This window comes from Akebia trifoliata, chromosome 3, assembly GCF_017979445.1.
Source record: "Akebia trifoliata isolate Shusen 1 chromosome 3, ASM1797944v1, whole genome shotgun sequence".
In the NCBI taxonomy this organism is placed as follows: domain Eukaryota; kingdom Viridiplantae; phylum Streptophyta; class Magnoliopsida; order Ranunculales; family Lardizabalaceae; genus Akebia; species Akebia trifoliata.
The window spans coordinates 8971115-8986697 of NC_141377.1; the positions used below are offsets into that span (position 1 = coordinate 8971115).

General features: G+C 35.9%; 1 protein-coding gene across 2 annotated transcripts; it reads right to left on the bottom strand.

The window, feature by feature from the left end:
- Positions 1-1916: 1916 nt before the first annotated feature.
- On the bottom strand, positions 1917-14081 carry LOC147405905 (NAD(P)-binding Rossmann-fold superfamily protein). 2 transcript variants are annotated; one of them, XM_086433790.1, is made up of 12 exons: positions 13719-14081; positions 13061-13203; positions 11341-11394; positions 4827-4907; positions 4686-4731; positions 4510-4604; positions 4391-4423; positions 3453-3587; positions 2956-3049; positions 2559-2641; positions 2405-2462; positions 1917-2157 (listed from the first exon to the last, which is right to left on the bottom strand). In XM_086433790.1, exons 1-11 carry the CDS (start codon positions 13900-13902, stop codon positions 2430-2432), a joined length of 981 nt encoding a protein of 326 aa, XP_086289916.1. In that variant the 5' UTR covers positions 13903-14081; the 3' UTR covers positions 1917-2157; positions 2405-2429. The 2 variants fall into 2 exon arrangements, with proteins under 2 accessions (XP_086289916.1, XP_086289915.1); XM_086433789.1 differs by having other exon boundaries at positions 1917-2462.
- Positions 14082-15583: the final 1502 nt, after the last annotated feature.

The window sequence follows — 15583 nt, forward strand, 5'->3', positions numbered from 1 at the left end:
ATTTTATAAATGTAAAGATTTATACAAAATTGTAATCTAATCAGTGCACGACGCAATATACAGTTTTCATGCTCGTTGTTCGTTGAGATTAACACCATCCCTATTCTTTTTAATTCTGGTCGAGGTCCACCTAACCCACTGATTACCATCCAAAAAGAAAAAGAAAAATAATAGTGATTTCAGAAGCTAAGTAGGCGTTTGGATAGGACTCCTTAGCTACTTCTGACTCTTGCGGGGAGTTAGAAGTCGTTTGGATGCGTTTGTATGAACTACTCCCTCGAAGAGTTACTCCACGCAAGAGTAAGAAATTACTCTTTATGAAGAAATCAAGAAAACCTATTTCTCAAAACTCTTCTTGCGGGGAGTCAAAATCTAACGGTTCGTTTTACCAAAATACCCCTAACTTTATTAATTTTCTATGAAAATATTTCTAATTCATTTGCCCTTAAATCAAACAAAAGAAACATTTATTAATATTAAATTATTTTTTTTTAATTTTGAGTATAATGGATTTAAACACATTATATTAATATTTAATATTTAAAATATTATATTATATTATATTAATATTTATTATATTATATTATATTAATATTTATAGTTAAACACATTATATTAATATTTAATATTTAAAATATTATATTATATTATATTAATATTTAAAATATTATATTATATTATATTAATATTTATTATATTATATTATATTAATATTTATAGTTAAAATGTCAAAAATAATATAGTTTGAAGGCATATTATGACACTAAAAGACAGTCTGTCAATTTTTTTTTTAAATTTTGAGTATAATGGATTTAAACACATTATATTAATATTTAAAATATTATATTATATTATAATAATATTTATTATATTATATTATATTAATATTTATAGTTAAAATGTAAAAAACAATATAGTTTGAAGGCATATTATGACACTAAAAGACAATCTGTCAATTTTTTTTTAAATATTATGTCATATTTTGTCAAAAACAGTCAGTCAAATTTTTTTTAAAATTTTAAGTATAATGGGTTTAAACATATTATATTAATATTTAATATTTAAAATATTATATTATATTATATTAATATTTATTATATTATATTATATTAATATTTATAGTTAAAATGTCAAAAACAGTATAGTTTGAAGGCATATTATGACACTAAAAGATAAAAAACAGTAACTGGTATAATATAAAGGTATTCTGGTCTTTTTTCTAGAAGTCATAAGAAGTCAGCATGGTTCCCAAACAGACTTCCAGCACAAAAGTACTTCTGCCAGTACTTGATAGAGTTGATTGCCAAATGCCATTTCTGCACAGAATTACTTTTCCAACTCCTCCATAGAGTACTTCAGTTTCTGTTCTTTGGAAGAGTAGTTCTGCTCCTGGTATCCAAACAGGCCCTAAATTTCTTGGATTAGAGGAATAGCTTATGAAATTGATTTTGAGTATGATAGTTTTGTTTCCGATTCTGGATTTAGATTATAATTTTTGGCTTTGAGATTCGAAATTGGAATTTTGAGGAAAAGAATACAAAATTGATTTTCAATATCTAAAATACTGAATTCTGAATCTAGAATTAAGCATCTCTTGTGTCCCCACTTATTTAAAATTTGTTATTTAATTTAATATATCCATATGCTTAAAAAAACCACTTTTAGAAATAAATACAATAAACGAATTTTGCCTAATTTTTATTTTAGCTTCTTTTCTGATTAATAGAAAAATGCCTTTATAATCTTAATCCAAACGTAAATTCAGATTTTAGAATCAGATTATAAACAAGTATTGGATTATTAAATCTAAATTCCAAGCGAAATATAAGAAGCTTTAAATCAACCATTCTGTCATGATTTATAGAATGGCTAATGAATTTAAACAATGAGACAAACCTGACTACAACTAATGCATGGACCACTTGAAGACATTTTATTAAGGAAAATGTTGAAGAAACATTGAAATTGACATCGTTTCAGACATTGCCGACATAGTTCGAGATACATGTGAGAAGCATCTATGGTTCTTCAGAAAGACTCTTATCATTAAAGCTGGCCGGCATGTCTAATACCCAACGATTGTATTGTATAGGAACAATGATCGACTTTAGCTCAATTAATTTGTAGGAAAACCAACCTTCTCTGATCCATTCAAGACTGCCAAACATACAAAAGAGGAATTGAGAGTTCCTCAGAACTTTATCAAGCATTGCCCTTTCCAAATTAATCAGAAAATGAAAATACGGGTGAACGTAAAACAACAGACCCTCATGTTCGGTTTCGATTAAAAACTTAAAATAACTTTCTAAAAAACTGACTCCCCCAATAATCTCTAACTTTATTTTAACCATATCTGGCTAACAGCCTGTCTAAAACTCATTCTACACCTATAGCTAGAACTTACATATATGGGTCGGGATCCTTGAGACCTACATCACCATCCCTCCATCAATGGTGAACACCTGCAAGATACCAATTAAAAAAAACCTTGAGATAAGCTCCTAAAAAGGTTAATTAGCATAATCAGACATGAAATGGCTTTAGCTTGCTATATATACCTGTCCAGTAATGTAACTGGCAGCAGGATTTAGGGCTAAAAATTCCACGAGTCCAGCAACTTCTTCTGGTTGGCCATACCTCCCTGGAACCACAGAAATGGAATTAGGTTCCGAAATTTACGTCTTCACATGTTAAACAAGGGTTTTTTTAGCATTTTTTACTTTAATTATCTCAACAACAAAAAAAGAGCAAGTATATGATAGTCAAGGTCTACCAACGAACCGAGTTGGATACATCCGTCTCAGGACAATCAGCAATAGTTTTTTAACATTAGATACATGCAACTTTGTAGGGTCCATGGAGGAAAATGGACCTTAAGCCCATTGTATGTAATAACAGTAGTTTGACACAATAGTTATTATTATTATTTGTGTTAATGTGGGTATCCGAACTTACCTAAGGGGATGGTTTCCAAAATTTTCTTCTCAATGTCTCCTGAAAGCTTGGCAGTCATATCAGATGCGATGAACCCTGGAGCAACGGCATTCACCTGTACAAGAAATGCCATAAATAAAATTGATTCCAATTGACCAGTCCTGCATCTTTGGACGAGTTAAATATGAGAGAAGTTATTGACACCACAAATTTTACTTATTACACTCCAATTTCTTAAATTATTTGTCACACCCCAGTTAAAGATTAAAACACACTATTCAAACATAACAAAGATTTGGCTCACGTTATCAACACTACAAAACATTATAACACTCATTCAAACAATTTCAGTAGTTGTTTACAATTAGGATTAGGCTCCTATAAAATCCTAAACCTAAAAATAGAAATCTAACAAAACAAAAGAGAGATACTATTGGCACCCCAACATCTCAACCATTCACTTATATTTTTTTTTATTTTAATTAATAGAACAAGATGCAATTATCCAGAATACTCACATTGATACTCCTGCTTGAATATTCCTTTGCAACACTCTTGGTAAAGCCAATGACCCCTGCTTTTGCAGCACTGTAATTGGCTTGTCCGACGTTGCCAACCAGACCAACAACAGATGCTATGTTGATTATTCGTCCCTGAATAATTAATATTCAAGCTTATTATAACTTGGGCAACAACAAAAAATTATGGAAATAAAAATTCCTTGTCAGTAGCTACCAACATCTGGAACATTTTTAAGTTCTCAAAAAACTAAAAAAGTAAACCCATTCTTATCCAACCCAATTACCATGCATGTTGCAAGTTCCTTGCTTTCTATTTTTTTGGTAGCGAAAATTCCATGGTTGGCAATATAAGCAATTCCCATTAAGTGTATCCGGATTTGTAGACATTTGGAACTAGGGTCAGATTTATCCGAAATCCGAATTTAGTAGGGTCCTTGGAGTAGATCCAAATAAAAAAATGGGTCAAATATGGTTTGATGTCCCATGATATAGATCAGATCTGGGTCGGATATGGATTCATCCATACATCCGCTAGATCCAAATTATATATTGCTTCGAAAATTATATTTTTAGGTTTTTCAAGATATCCTTTTCTACTACTTTAAGATGACATAAATTCTTAAGTAAAGTTATTACAATAGGTAAAATAGAATAGTATAGTAATTAACAAACAAGTATAGAAGAAAAAAAGTTGAACTATTTGGAATGATCCGACCCGATCCAACCTGAATCAAGCAACTTGGTTGGACGTATCTGGCTTAAGTGAAAATGAAAAGGATTTTGGATATGGTCTATCTAGTAGGATCCGAGTCGCTACAGATTCGGATTCATCCACCATAAACATAAATGAGATCATGATAACATTTTGCCACGTCATTAAAACCCCTTTTTATTGGTAGGAAAAAAACTTGATTTTATGAAATTCAGGCAAATACCTTTTTCTTCTTCATCATAATCTTGGCTGCTGCCTGCAAAGAGTAGGCAAACTCAGCTGAAAATCGAATCTCAGCACCTGTAAATAATCAAACCTACAAACCGTTGAAGATACACACACCTGTGTACATAGAAATACACCTGTAAGGTTCAAATCAATGACGTCCTGCCATTGAGATTTCTTCATTCTCATCAACAAACCATCTCGAGTGATTCCTGAAACCAAAGTGAAAAGTTGGAAAGAAAGTAGAACATATACATTAAATCAAGAAACTAAGAAAACGAACTCTCAATAACCTGCATTATTTATCAACACATCAACTGTTCCCCACGCATCAACTGCCTGTAAACATGACAATGCCATGACACTAGGGTTACAACTAGCAACAATAACAAATTCAAAACTGTCTAATCAGCTACAATTAAGTCCGTGCTCACGGTTTTAATCATTGATTCCACATCCTCTTCTTTAGAAACATCTCCCCCAAAAGTTAGAGCTTGACCACCACACGCTTCAATCTGCAAGAAAACAAAAAGTCAATGGTCATTATCTTGTGCATTGAACTTTGACCAAGTGACAAGTGGCTGTTTAAAGAACATTTTTTTTTTGATCGGTACTGTTTAAAGAACATGAGATGATAATATCAGATGAAGCAAGTATAGTTTCAGAAAAGTTAAAAGAAGATGGAATCAAGATGTTGGCGTAGTCACAACTCACAATTTGAAATTATTACTTAGTGAAAGGAAAATAATAAACTCAGAGAGGGATAGCTCAGAGCAGAATAACTAAGTTCAAGTTATTTTTCCTGCATTCTATGGTTAAGTTGATTAGGGAAGACCTTGTGTTCCCATGATCCCATCTGTAGCTTGCGAGACATGCCAAACTGTTGAAATAAGTTTAGATGTAGATGTCCTTTTTGGTCTTTTTACCTACTTAGATTATGTAAACACTTTAAAGCCTAATTAGGGCTAATTATTAATCTAATCTTTTCTCTCAACTTCTAACTTGGTATCAGAGCTCTACGATCTCTGTATCTCTGTCGAACCTCGTCTTCTTCCACTACGAACTAAATCGACTCATTCTCCTTAAAAGGAAAAACTCTACAGCACTTGTCTTCGACTCATATCACCCCTACGGGGGTTCTTTGTTGCTGCAAACCTCATGCGATAGGGAGTTAGAGCCTGCGATCACAGCAACGATGCTGTTTAGGGCCTGCGACACCTAAGGTGGCTGCATCTCAGTCGTGCGACACCCCTAGTGGCTATCCTGCAGTCGTACGATACCCTTGGTGACTGTAGTAAGGTCAAACGACACCATTAGTGGCTGTAGTGAGGTCGTGCGACACTCTTAGTGGCTGTAGTGAGGTCGTGCGACACTCTTGGTGGCTGTAGTGAGGTCGTGCGACACTCCTGGTGGCAGTCAAGACATCTACAATCACAGCAGGTGATTTGTTGACGTGTTTTTTAACACAGCAGGTGCTGTTCTGACCTGTGCGACACAGCAGGTGGCTGTGTTTTTAATTTTTTGATTCCGTAGTGGTTATATGAAGGTGCCGGCAGTTTATTTGAACACCTACAAAGTTTTTCGATCACATCAGGGTGTTGTTTGAGGCTGTTCTCCCACTCATCTTGCACATTAATTCCGTATATTTGCCGTAATGGTTACTTGGATCACCCACAACAGTGCTTAATCAGCTCTTACAACTCTTTTGATCGTGTATTGTCACCTCTAGGGTGCTGCGATCACTTTATCATAGGGAGGTGTGCCCTCATATTCTCGAACTCTCTTCAATCCAAAGTACTCGGATTATTTAATGGCGTCTGAGTCCTCCTCTTCCTCGATCACTGGTACTAATAATGGATCGAGTGGGTTTCCGTCTCATTCAACCGATTTTCCTGGCATTCAAATCACTACCGTGAAATTAGATGGTCCTAACTATCTTCTTTGGGCACGATCGGTTGAAATGTTCATTGGTGGAAAAGGGAAGATCGGTTACCTCACAGGGGCAGACAAACAACCTACACAGACCGACAGTTCTTACTCCCAGTGGTTTGCTAATGATTCTATGGTTCGTTCTTGGCTGGTTTCATCTATGCAACCACACATTGCAGCTGGTTTTATGTTCTCCTCGACAGCAAAACAAATATGGGATTCCGCAAAGAGTATTTACTCGCAACGACAAAACAATGTCCGCATTTTTAACTTAGAGCGTGAGATTTCTCGTCTCTCGCAAGGTGACTCTTCTGTTACTACCTATATATCACAACTACGTGCTCGGTGGGAAGAGTTGACATTTTATTCCTCGTACTACACTTGGAAGGACCCTCTTGATGAAACATTGTATGCGTCAATTCTGGACAAGAATCAGGTTTTTCAATTTCTAGCGGGTCTTCGGGATGAGTTTGAGTATGCCAGGGTTCATTTATTGGGTATGGATCCTTTTCCATCCCTCCAGACTGCGTATTCTTATGTCTTGGCTGATGAGAGTCGTCGTGCGGCCATCCTACCTCTTTCTTCAGGAGATCATTCCGCGATGCTTGCTCGCCTACCTTCTCCACAGCCCTCTAGTGGATCTCTACCTACTCGTCAGCGACATAAGTGTGATCATTGTGGAAAGTTGGGTCATGTGAAGGCTCGTTGTTATGCACTTCATGGTCGTCCTACTCAGAACCATCAACAGTTGCAACGATCTTCAGCTCATGTAGTCTCTCAGCAGACAACTGATTTAGCACATTCTTTAGCTCCTACTTCCTCAGTGGAGTCGATATCTCTATCCCAAGTCGAGCTTGACAAGTTCAGGAAATTCTTCAATCAGATGGAGACCTCATCTCAGCCGGTATCTACATTCGCTCATTCAGGTACCCTTGCATCTGCACACAGTGTTTCCACCATTTCTTCACCATGGATCATTGATTCTGGTGCCTCCGATAACATGACCGGTACGTCTTCGTTTTTTCAAACTTATAGTGTTTGTTCTGGTCATCGCAAGGTTCGCCTGGCCGATGGTTCTTTGTCTTCTATAGCTGGTCAAGGTCATTTTCCTGTTACATCCTCGTTATCCCTACATAACACACTTCATGTTCCTCAACTTACTACTAACCTTATATCTGTCAGTAGTCTTACTAAAAATTTGAACTGCAGTGTAACATTTTATCCCTCTCATTGTGTCTTTCAGGATCTGGGGTCGAAGAGGACGATTGGAACTGGACGTGAAGTGAATGGATTGTATCTCTTGGACGTACCCGGTTCACCTAGTACCCATTCTGTTTTTCAACTTAGTAGTAGTAGTCAGTCTAATAAGGCTCTTGTAATGCGGTGGCATTTACGCTTAGGCCATATTTCTTTTGGTTATTTGAAACACATGTTCCCTACTTTATTTACTAATAACAAGTTGCTTGATTTTTCTTGTGAAACTTGCCAATTAGCTAAACATGTGCGTTCGTCTTATCCTGTTAGTATGAATACTGCTGCACCTGCTTTATTTGACTTAATTCATTCAGATGTGTGGGGTCCTTCCCCAGTTGTATCCACCCTTGGTTTTCGATATTTTGTTTTATTTATCGATGACCATAGTCGTACTACTTGGGTTTATCTTATGAAACACAAGAGTGAAGTTTGTGTGATCTTCAAACAATTTCTTGCTATGGTCCAAACCCAGTTCGGTCGTACAGTCAAAACCTTCCGTTCTGATCATGGAACTGAGTACACCTATAGTGAGGTCTTAAAACTTTGTTTAGAGTCTGGCATTGAGCATCAAATGTCTAATGTTAAGACCCCTCAGCAGAATGGTCGTTCCGAACGAAAAAATCGTCATATTCTAGAATTAGCCCGTGCCATCTCTATTGGTATGAATGTGCCACAATCCTATTGGGCCGATGCCGTTCTTACTGCTGTATATCTTATTAATCGAACCCCCTCCAGGGCTCTTCAGTTTGCCACGCCTCTCTCTCAGCTTTGTCCAGATCGTCCCGTGTTTCCTCTGTCTCCGCGTGTGTTTGGGTGCGTCTGTTTTGTTCAAATTCTTGACCAAACACGTACTAAACTTGACCCTAAGGCTGTAAAGTGTATTTTTTTGGGTTATTCTTCTACCCAGAAAGGTTATCGTTATTACCATCCTCCTTCTCGACGGCGTTTCATTTCTCGGGATGTTTCATTTTTTGAGCATACCCCATACTACAATAGGTCCGTTGGTTTTCAATCTGAGTGGTTTCCCCTAAACTCTCCTGATGATCCCTTGCCTGTCCCCTTTCCTCTCCCTTTACCTGTTCCTCCCTCTTCAACCCCTGTCAGTTTGTCGTCTCCTCCCTTACAGGTGTACTCTCGACGTCCACGTGATACTACCATCACTCCTATGCCAGCTCAGCTCGCCTCCTTGCCTCCAGCTCCGCCTCCTTCTGTTCTCTGTGATGATCGTCCTATTGCCACTCGTAAGGGTAAACGTACTTGTACTTATCCTATTTCTAATTATGTTTCTGATTCTGCACTCTCATCCTCCTATCGGAGTTTTCTTGCTTCTGTTTCCGCTATTTCTATTCCTACTACTGTTGCAGATGCTATTATCCATCCTGAGTGGCGAGCAGCTATGATTGATGAGTTGACTGCTCTTGAAAAGACTCAGACTTGGGAAATTGTTCCTCTTCCACCTGGACGGAAAGCTGTGGGATGTCGCTGGGTTTTCACTCTTAAGCATAATCCGGATGGTTCTATTGCTCGTTATAAGGCCCGTCTGGTGGCCAAGGGTTATGCTCAGACTTATGGGATTGATTATCAGGAGACATTTGCTCCGGTTGCCAAGATGACCACCATTCGTGTTCTTCTTTCTATTGCCGCTATTCGAGGTTGGTCTCTCTATCAGTTAGATGTCAAGAATGCATTTCTAAATGGTGATCTCCAGGAAGAAGTGTATATGGTTCAACCTCCTGGGTTTCTTTCATCAGCTTCTCCTACCCATGTTTGTCGTCTTCGCCGCTCGCTTTATGGACTAAAGCAGTCCCCCCGCGCATGGTCTGAGCGCTTTACTACGGCTATGCATCAGTTTGGATTCCATCAGAGCTCTGCTGATCACACTCTGTTTCTGCGTCACTCCCAGGGTAAAACTGTTGCGCTGATTGTTTATGTAGATGATATTGTTCTTACTGGAGATGATGATGATGGCATTGCTGCGGTAAAAACTTACTTAGGCCGTCAATTTGAGATTAAGGACCTTGGCAATCTTCGCTATTTTCTGGGTATTGAGGTTGCGCGGTCCCGGTCTGGTATATTTATTTCTCAACGCAAGTATGTCTTGGATTTACTGCATGACTCTGGTCAGCTTGGTTCTCGACCTGCTGATACTCCTATTGAGCAGAATCATAGGTTGGCTGATTCTGAGGGGGAGTGTGTGTCGGATATTGGTCAGTATCAACGTCTTGTAGGAAAATTGATCTATTTGTCTATGACTCGTCCTGACATTGCCTATGCTGTTAGTGTTGTAAGTCAATTTATGCACTCGCCTCGAACATCTCATCTTACTGCCGTTTATCGTATTCTTAGATATCTTAAGGGATGTCCTGGTCGAGGTATTTTGTTTAGTAATCATGGTCATCTTCGTGTTGAAGCATGGACAGATGCAGATTATGCTGGTTCAGTGACTGATAGACGGTCCACTTCTGGGTATTGTACTAAAGTTGGTGGCAATTTGGTAACATGGCGCAGTAAGAAGCAGGATGTGGTTTCTCGGTCGAGTGCTGAGTCAGAATACAGAGCTATGGCACTTGGAGTGTGTGAGTTGATGTGGCTCAAGATCTTACTAGCTGACTTGTGTCTTCCTGTGCCAATCCCATTCTTATTATATTGCGATAATAAATCAGCTATTAACATAGCGGCAAATCCGGTTCAACATGACAGAACGAAGCATATCGAAGTTGATCGTCATTTCATTAGGGAAAAAATTGTTTCTGGACAGATTTGTACTCCTTTTGTTCCTACATCTCAACAACTTGCTGATGTTCTTACCAAAGGTGTTAGTAAAATCACCTTTGACGGCATCATGTCCAAGTTGGGCGTTATTGATATCCACGCACCAACTTGAGGGGGAGTGTTGAAATAAGTTTAGATGTAGATGTCCTTTTTGGTCTTTTTACCTACTTAGATTATGTAAACACTTTAAAGCCTAATTAGGGCTAATTATTAATCTAATCTTTTCTCTCAACTTCTAACTCAAACAATTACACAAACACGGTTGAATTAGACTTCCTTGCATGTGAAGAATTTTGTGCTTCCATTTTTGTAGTTCTTCCTTTGATAACATAGTGTAATATATTTTAAAGAAAAATAAAATAATCATCTTTTTTATGGGTTAAAAAAATAAAATATATTGTAACGATGGAGGGTCATTAGAATCGATTATGAAGCCACTTCAGATAGGGCTCAGATCTGAATCTGGGTTGGCATCAATACTATGCCCAGCTACCAAGTATCGATCAATTTTATAGGTGTAACAATGAATGCATACTTAGATAATTTAATTCCTTAATGTCTCCATTTGTTAGCTTAATTTAATAAAGTTCCATGGCTTATAAATGGAAAAGAACACTTGATGTTAGGCAACTCAACTACAAATAAGAGGATTACTGACCCGAGATGGAAGTTTTGAGTGCTATCTTCAAGAGTCATAAGTGCATCTTGTAACAGGTGTGAACATTAAGGCTGTGCTAAAGTTTTACAGGAAGAAAAATCATGAAACTTGCATGTTACATTGTATGTGGACAACTTGGCCGCAGGTGTTCATATGACTTCCATATGGCATAAAGAAGAATTCTTCACAGTTCAAAGTAACAATTCAAAAGAAATGTAACCATCTTATACAAACATTAGAATAAATAACCATCTTATACAAACAATTTCTATAAAGATACTTACCAGCAAACAAACAAACAATTTATATAAAGATCACAGAGGTGTAGGGATCACCTCTTTGGAGACTTCTTCAGCCTCCTTCGAGGACCTCGCATAATTCACAAGGACCTGACATAGAGCAAGAAAGTCCACAAACATCAGGGACAAGGTGCAGAGGGAACACACACACACACACAAAGAAACAAACTAACTAACTAAGTGCATTGAATATCAAATACTTTTAGGGAGTACAAAAAGAAAGCATGGAAAGCTTTAACCTATAGAAAAGGCATGGAAAGTTTTAGATAGGAAAAACATCCATATATAAGTTTGATGTTTAGAATATTTCAAGAATCAAGACTAAACATAAAAAGATTGTAATCAAATCCCCCCAAAGAAGACAAAAAAGGGTGGTTGGTTTCTTCAATGCTCGTTCACAAAAGAAATTTGGCAACATCCTAATCACAAGCAAAAATGTATTTCTCTCTATAATGCACATATGGCAGGGTCACCAACTAAAGGCTCCACATATACAATAATAACAACAAGACATTTACATAATCTATATTAGTTTAGTGTTTCTCATCCTTTACAAAATGAATAAGTTGGCTAGAAGACTTTTGAAAGAAGAGATTAAATAGTTTAGTTTGACAATGCTTCTACAGACTTAACTAAAAAATATCCGAAATTGTTTCAAAGCAGCTCCAACTTCATTGCTCCCAAAGAGATATTCACAATTCTCTAGATTTTCATGAATGGTAAAATAACACCTTTGGTATAATCTCAAAATTCATCAACCCTATTCCAGATTTATCAAGAAAAAAACAAATGTCACTGAAATGAGAGATTATATGATTTCAAAGGCTCAACCTTCCGAGCCAACTTTATACCATTCAAATATGAGTCTCCTAACCGACTACTAAAATCATTCACATCATCCTAGTCGTAGTAACAAAGTTCAGATTCAGTAATTATTTGGTGGGGTTTCAATTCAGTTAATTCAGAAAAGTTCGGGAAAATTCTGACTATAAAAATGACATTTTTCGTTTTCTTATCAAAATTCAAAACCAATCATCTTCAACCTACCTATAATAAACCCAATCTTGTTCTTGACATTTGAATGTTGAAGGGTAAAAATGTCACCATATTCAGCAATTAATCAATATATCACCAATTTAATCGGCTAGTCCCATATTCGGAAAATTATACAATTTTTTAAACAATTCAAGAATTTTGTGATTGATTCTAGTTAAAACTATCATGAAAATTTGATGGGGGTTCAATTGAGTTAATCAGATTAGTAATCATCAATGGAAATGGATCTGGAAACTGAAATGTCCTCAATGGTTTTGTTCGTTCAAAGCTTTGTCACTTACCCTTAAAGCACCAACCGATGCTTTTTGTCCAGCCCACACATCATCCCAAAGGCTAATAAAATTCCCTTTCCCCACCCTCCAACGCAAGCCTTCACGGAGAACAGGAATACCTTTTTGAATACATTTCCACTGGTAGGAATCACTGGATTTTGGCTTACAATCAAGTAATGACCCCTCTTTAAGATATTTGGCTTTGACCACCTTGACCCATATTTGCCAAATGTTACACCAAAACAATATAAAAAAAATTAAAAACTCGAGAATTTTGTGACCGATTCTAGTTAAAACCATCCTGATCATATAATTTCCTACCTGAATAGGACACTCTCACAAACAGATAATGATTCATAAATAAATAAATAAATTTCTATTCAATCTCCATTAAATGGGCACAAAAGAAGTACATTAAAGCCACAAACCTTACAACCAGCTTTTCCAAGGGCCAATGCAATTGCTTTACCAATACCTCTAGAAGCTCCAGTGACAATAACAACAGGAGACTCCACCTTATTAGCAGCTTCAACACTTGCTTCCTCAACTGCTGCAACCTGAGCTCTTATACCTGTACTCACCATTAATTAATGAGAGAATTACCAAAACGGCACAGTAAAATTGAAAATTTACCAAAATGGAACGCTATTCATTTTAGTTCCGAAAATGGTAAATTACCGTTTTAAAATTGAAACCCATTTCTTAAAAAACAAAAAGACCCAATTTTTCCAACACAAAAAGAGAAATCAAAACTTACCGAGCAGCATTACTAGAATTTTAACCAAAACACGAGAGTTTTACTATTTCCAGTACAAAAAAAGCGAGAAAAAAAAAAAAACAAACAAACCAAACAAAGTGACTTGGTGGGGTTCAAGAAGCTTTGAGTAAGATCGCAGCTATGAATTAGAGAAACAACATTTACAAACCCTAATTTCAAGGAAATTTGAGCGAAGATTAACGTATTTTATACCTCAGAAATTACGTGCAAAAGAAAGCGATAAACGTGAAGAGCACCACAAAAAGAACAGAAAAAAAAAAAAAAAAACGAGATCAATAAAATTATCGAATAAAACCAAATTGATTTACCAGACGAAGCGAAAGAACTCTTCGATCTATACTGCAAGCCAAGGCAAGGTCGAATCTTATCTCTGCCTGAAATCGGAGAGAATCTCCGGGACTGAGTGATATTCCGACCGAATGGAAGAGAGGATTTCGCCGGATTAATGGCAGAGTTGAAGGCAATTGTGGCGGATCCGGTTGAAGCAGCCATTAAAGCTCTGGAGAAATTTCGATAGAAAAGCTTTGAAGAAGAATTAATGAAGATCGCCAGCAAAAGAAACAGAAGAAATGGCCAGGTTTTAAAGGAGAAAAGAAATTGGTTTGGTTAGTGTCGATGAAACCTATGCTGTCGATGAAACCTATGCTCTCCCAACTTTTACGCTTCGATGAAACCCTGTGTGCTAAAACCTTAGGTGCTGCTGGGCACCCCCAACTTTTACTTATTACACCCTAATTTTTTAATTTTTAAATATTTAAAATTAAATTATTTTACCAAGACAGTAAATTTAATTTGTAAAATAAGTAGGATTTTTTTTTCTATTCTGTAAAATTAAGTAAAATTTAATTAGGGTGTAATAAGTAAAATCAAGTACTTTCTCCATTTTAATTTCGGTAAAAAGGTTATTTTTTCTAAAAAATTGGTTTTATTTTATAAAATGGTGAATTTTTTCTCCTCCTTAACGAAAATATTTTAATTTCAAAAATAATAAATTACTGATTTTGGAAATAAAATCAATAGCGTGTTGTTTTAGTAATTTTTCAATTTTCAATGGATGCTTTGATAAATCACCCTTAATAAATTACTAAGTTCTCCAATCTTTCTTGAAATTAATTGACAAAGAAAAACTAAAAACAAAAAAAAAAAACCAAAAAAAACTAAAAAAAAACAAAACAAAACAAAATAAAATTTGTACAAATATCCATAAAATCATCGAATAAAATCAAATTGATTTACCAAACGAAGCGAAAGAATTCTTCGATCTATACTGCAAGTCAAGGCAAAGTTGAATCTTATCTTTGCCTGAAATCAAGAGAATCTCCAGAATTAAATGATATTTCGACCAACTAGAAGAGAGGATTTCACTGGATTAATGGCAGAGTTGAAGGCGATTGTGGTGGATCCGGTTGAAGTAGCCATTAAAGCTCTGAAGAAATTTCGAAAGAAAAAATTTGAAGAAAATTTACCTCGAGATACAAAAGAAAAAGATTTACAGTTCTGCATATCTCAATGCAAATGATCTACAATTTTGTGATGGCGTAGAGGGGGCTTCTGTCAAGGAGGCATAAGAAAATCATTATTCATTATTTATCACACCCCAATTGAATGTTAAAGGGTGAATCTCCGTTTGGTGATATGAGGAAATTTTGAGGTCATTGTTAATTCCCAAAACATGCATTCGTCATTTTTATAACCTACAAACTCGTGAGTACATCATTTGTAATATCTTCGAATTTGTAGACATACCAGTGAATTCATTGATTATAAAAGTGACGAATTCACTTGAAATGCATATTTTAGGAATTAAAATGAATAATGTATTAAAATCGAAATTTAAACATAAATTGTGCACGTTTTGAGAAAAATCCTAATATTAAAATAGTCTTCAAATATGACAAAGGTTTGGATTATAATCTCAATTCTCAACATTATAAAATATACAAAATATTGTAACACTTGTTCAAACAATTGCAGTAGTTATTTACAATTATAATTAGACTCATATAAAATCCTAAACTCATAAGATAGACATCTAGCAGAAAAAGCTTTTATTGGCACCCCAACTTTTAGTTATTCTCAACCATTTGTTTATTTTTTATTTTATTTTTTTCGGGTGTAATAAGTAAAAGTTGGAGTGCTAATAGCAGCTCTCTCATATTTATGGGAATTTGTA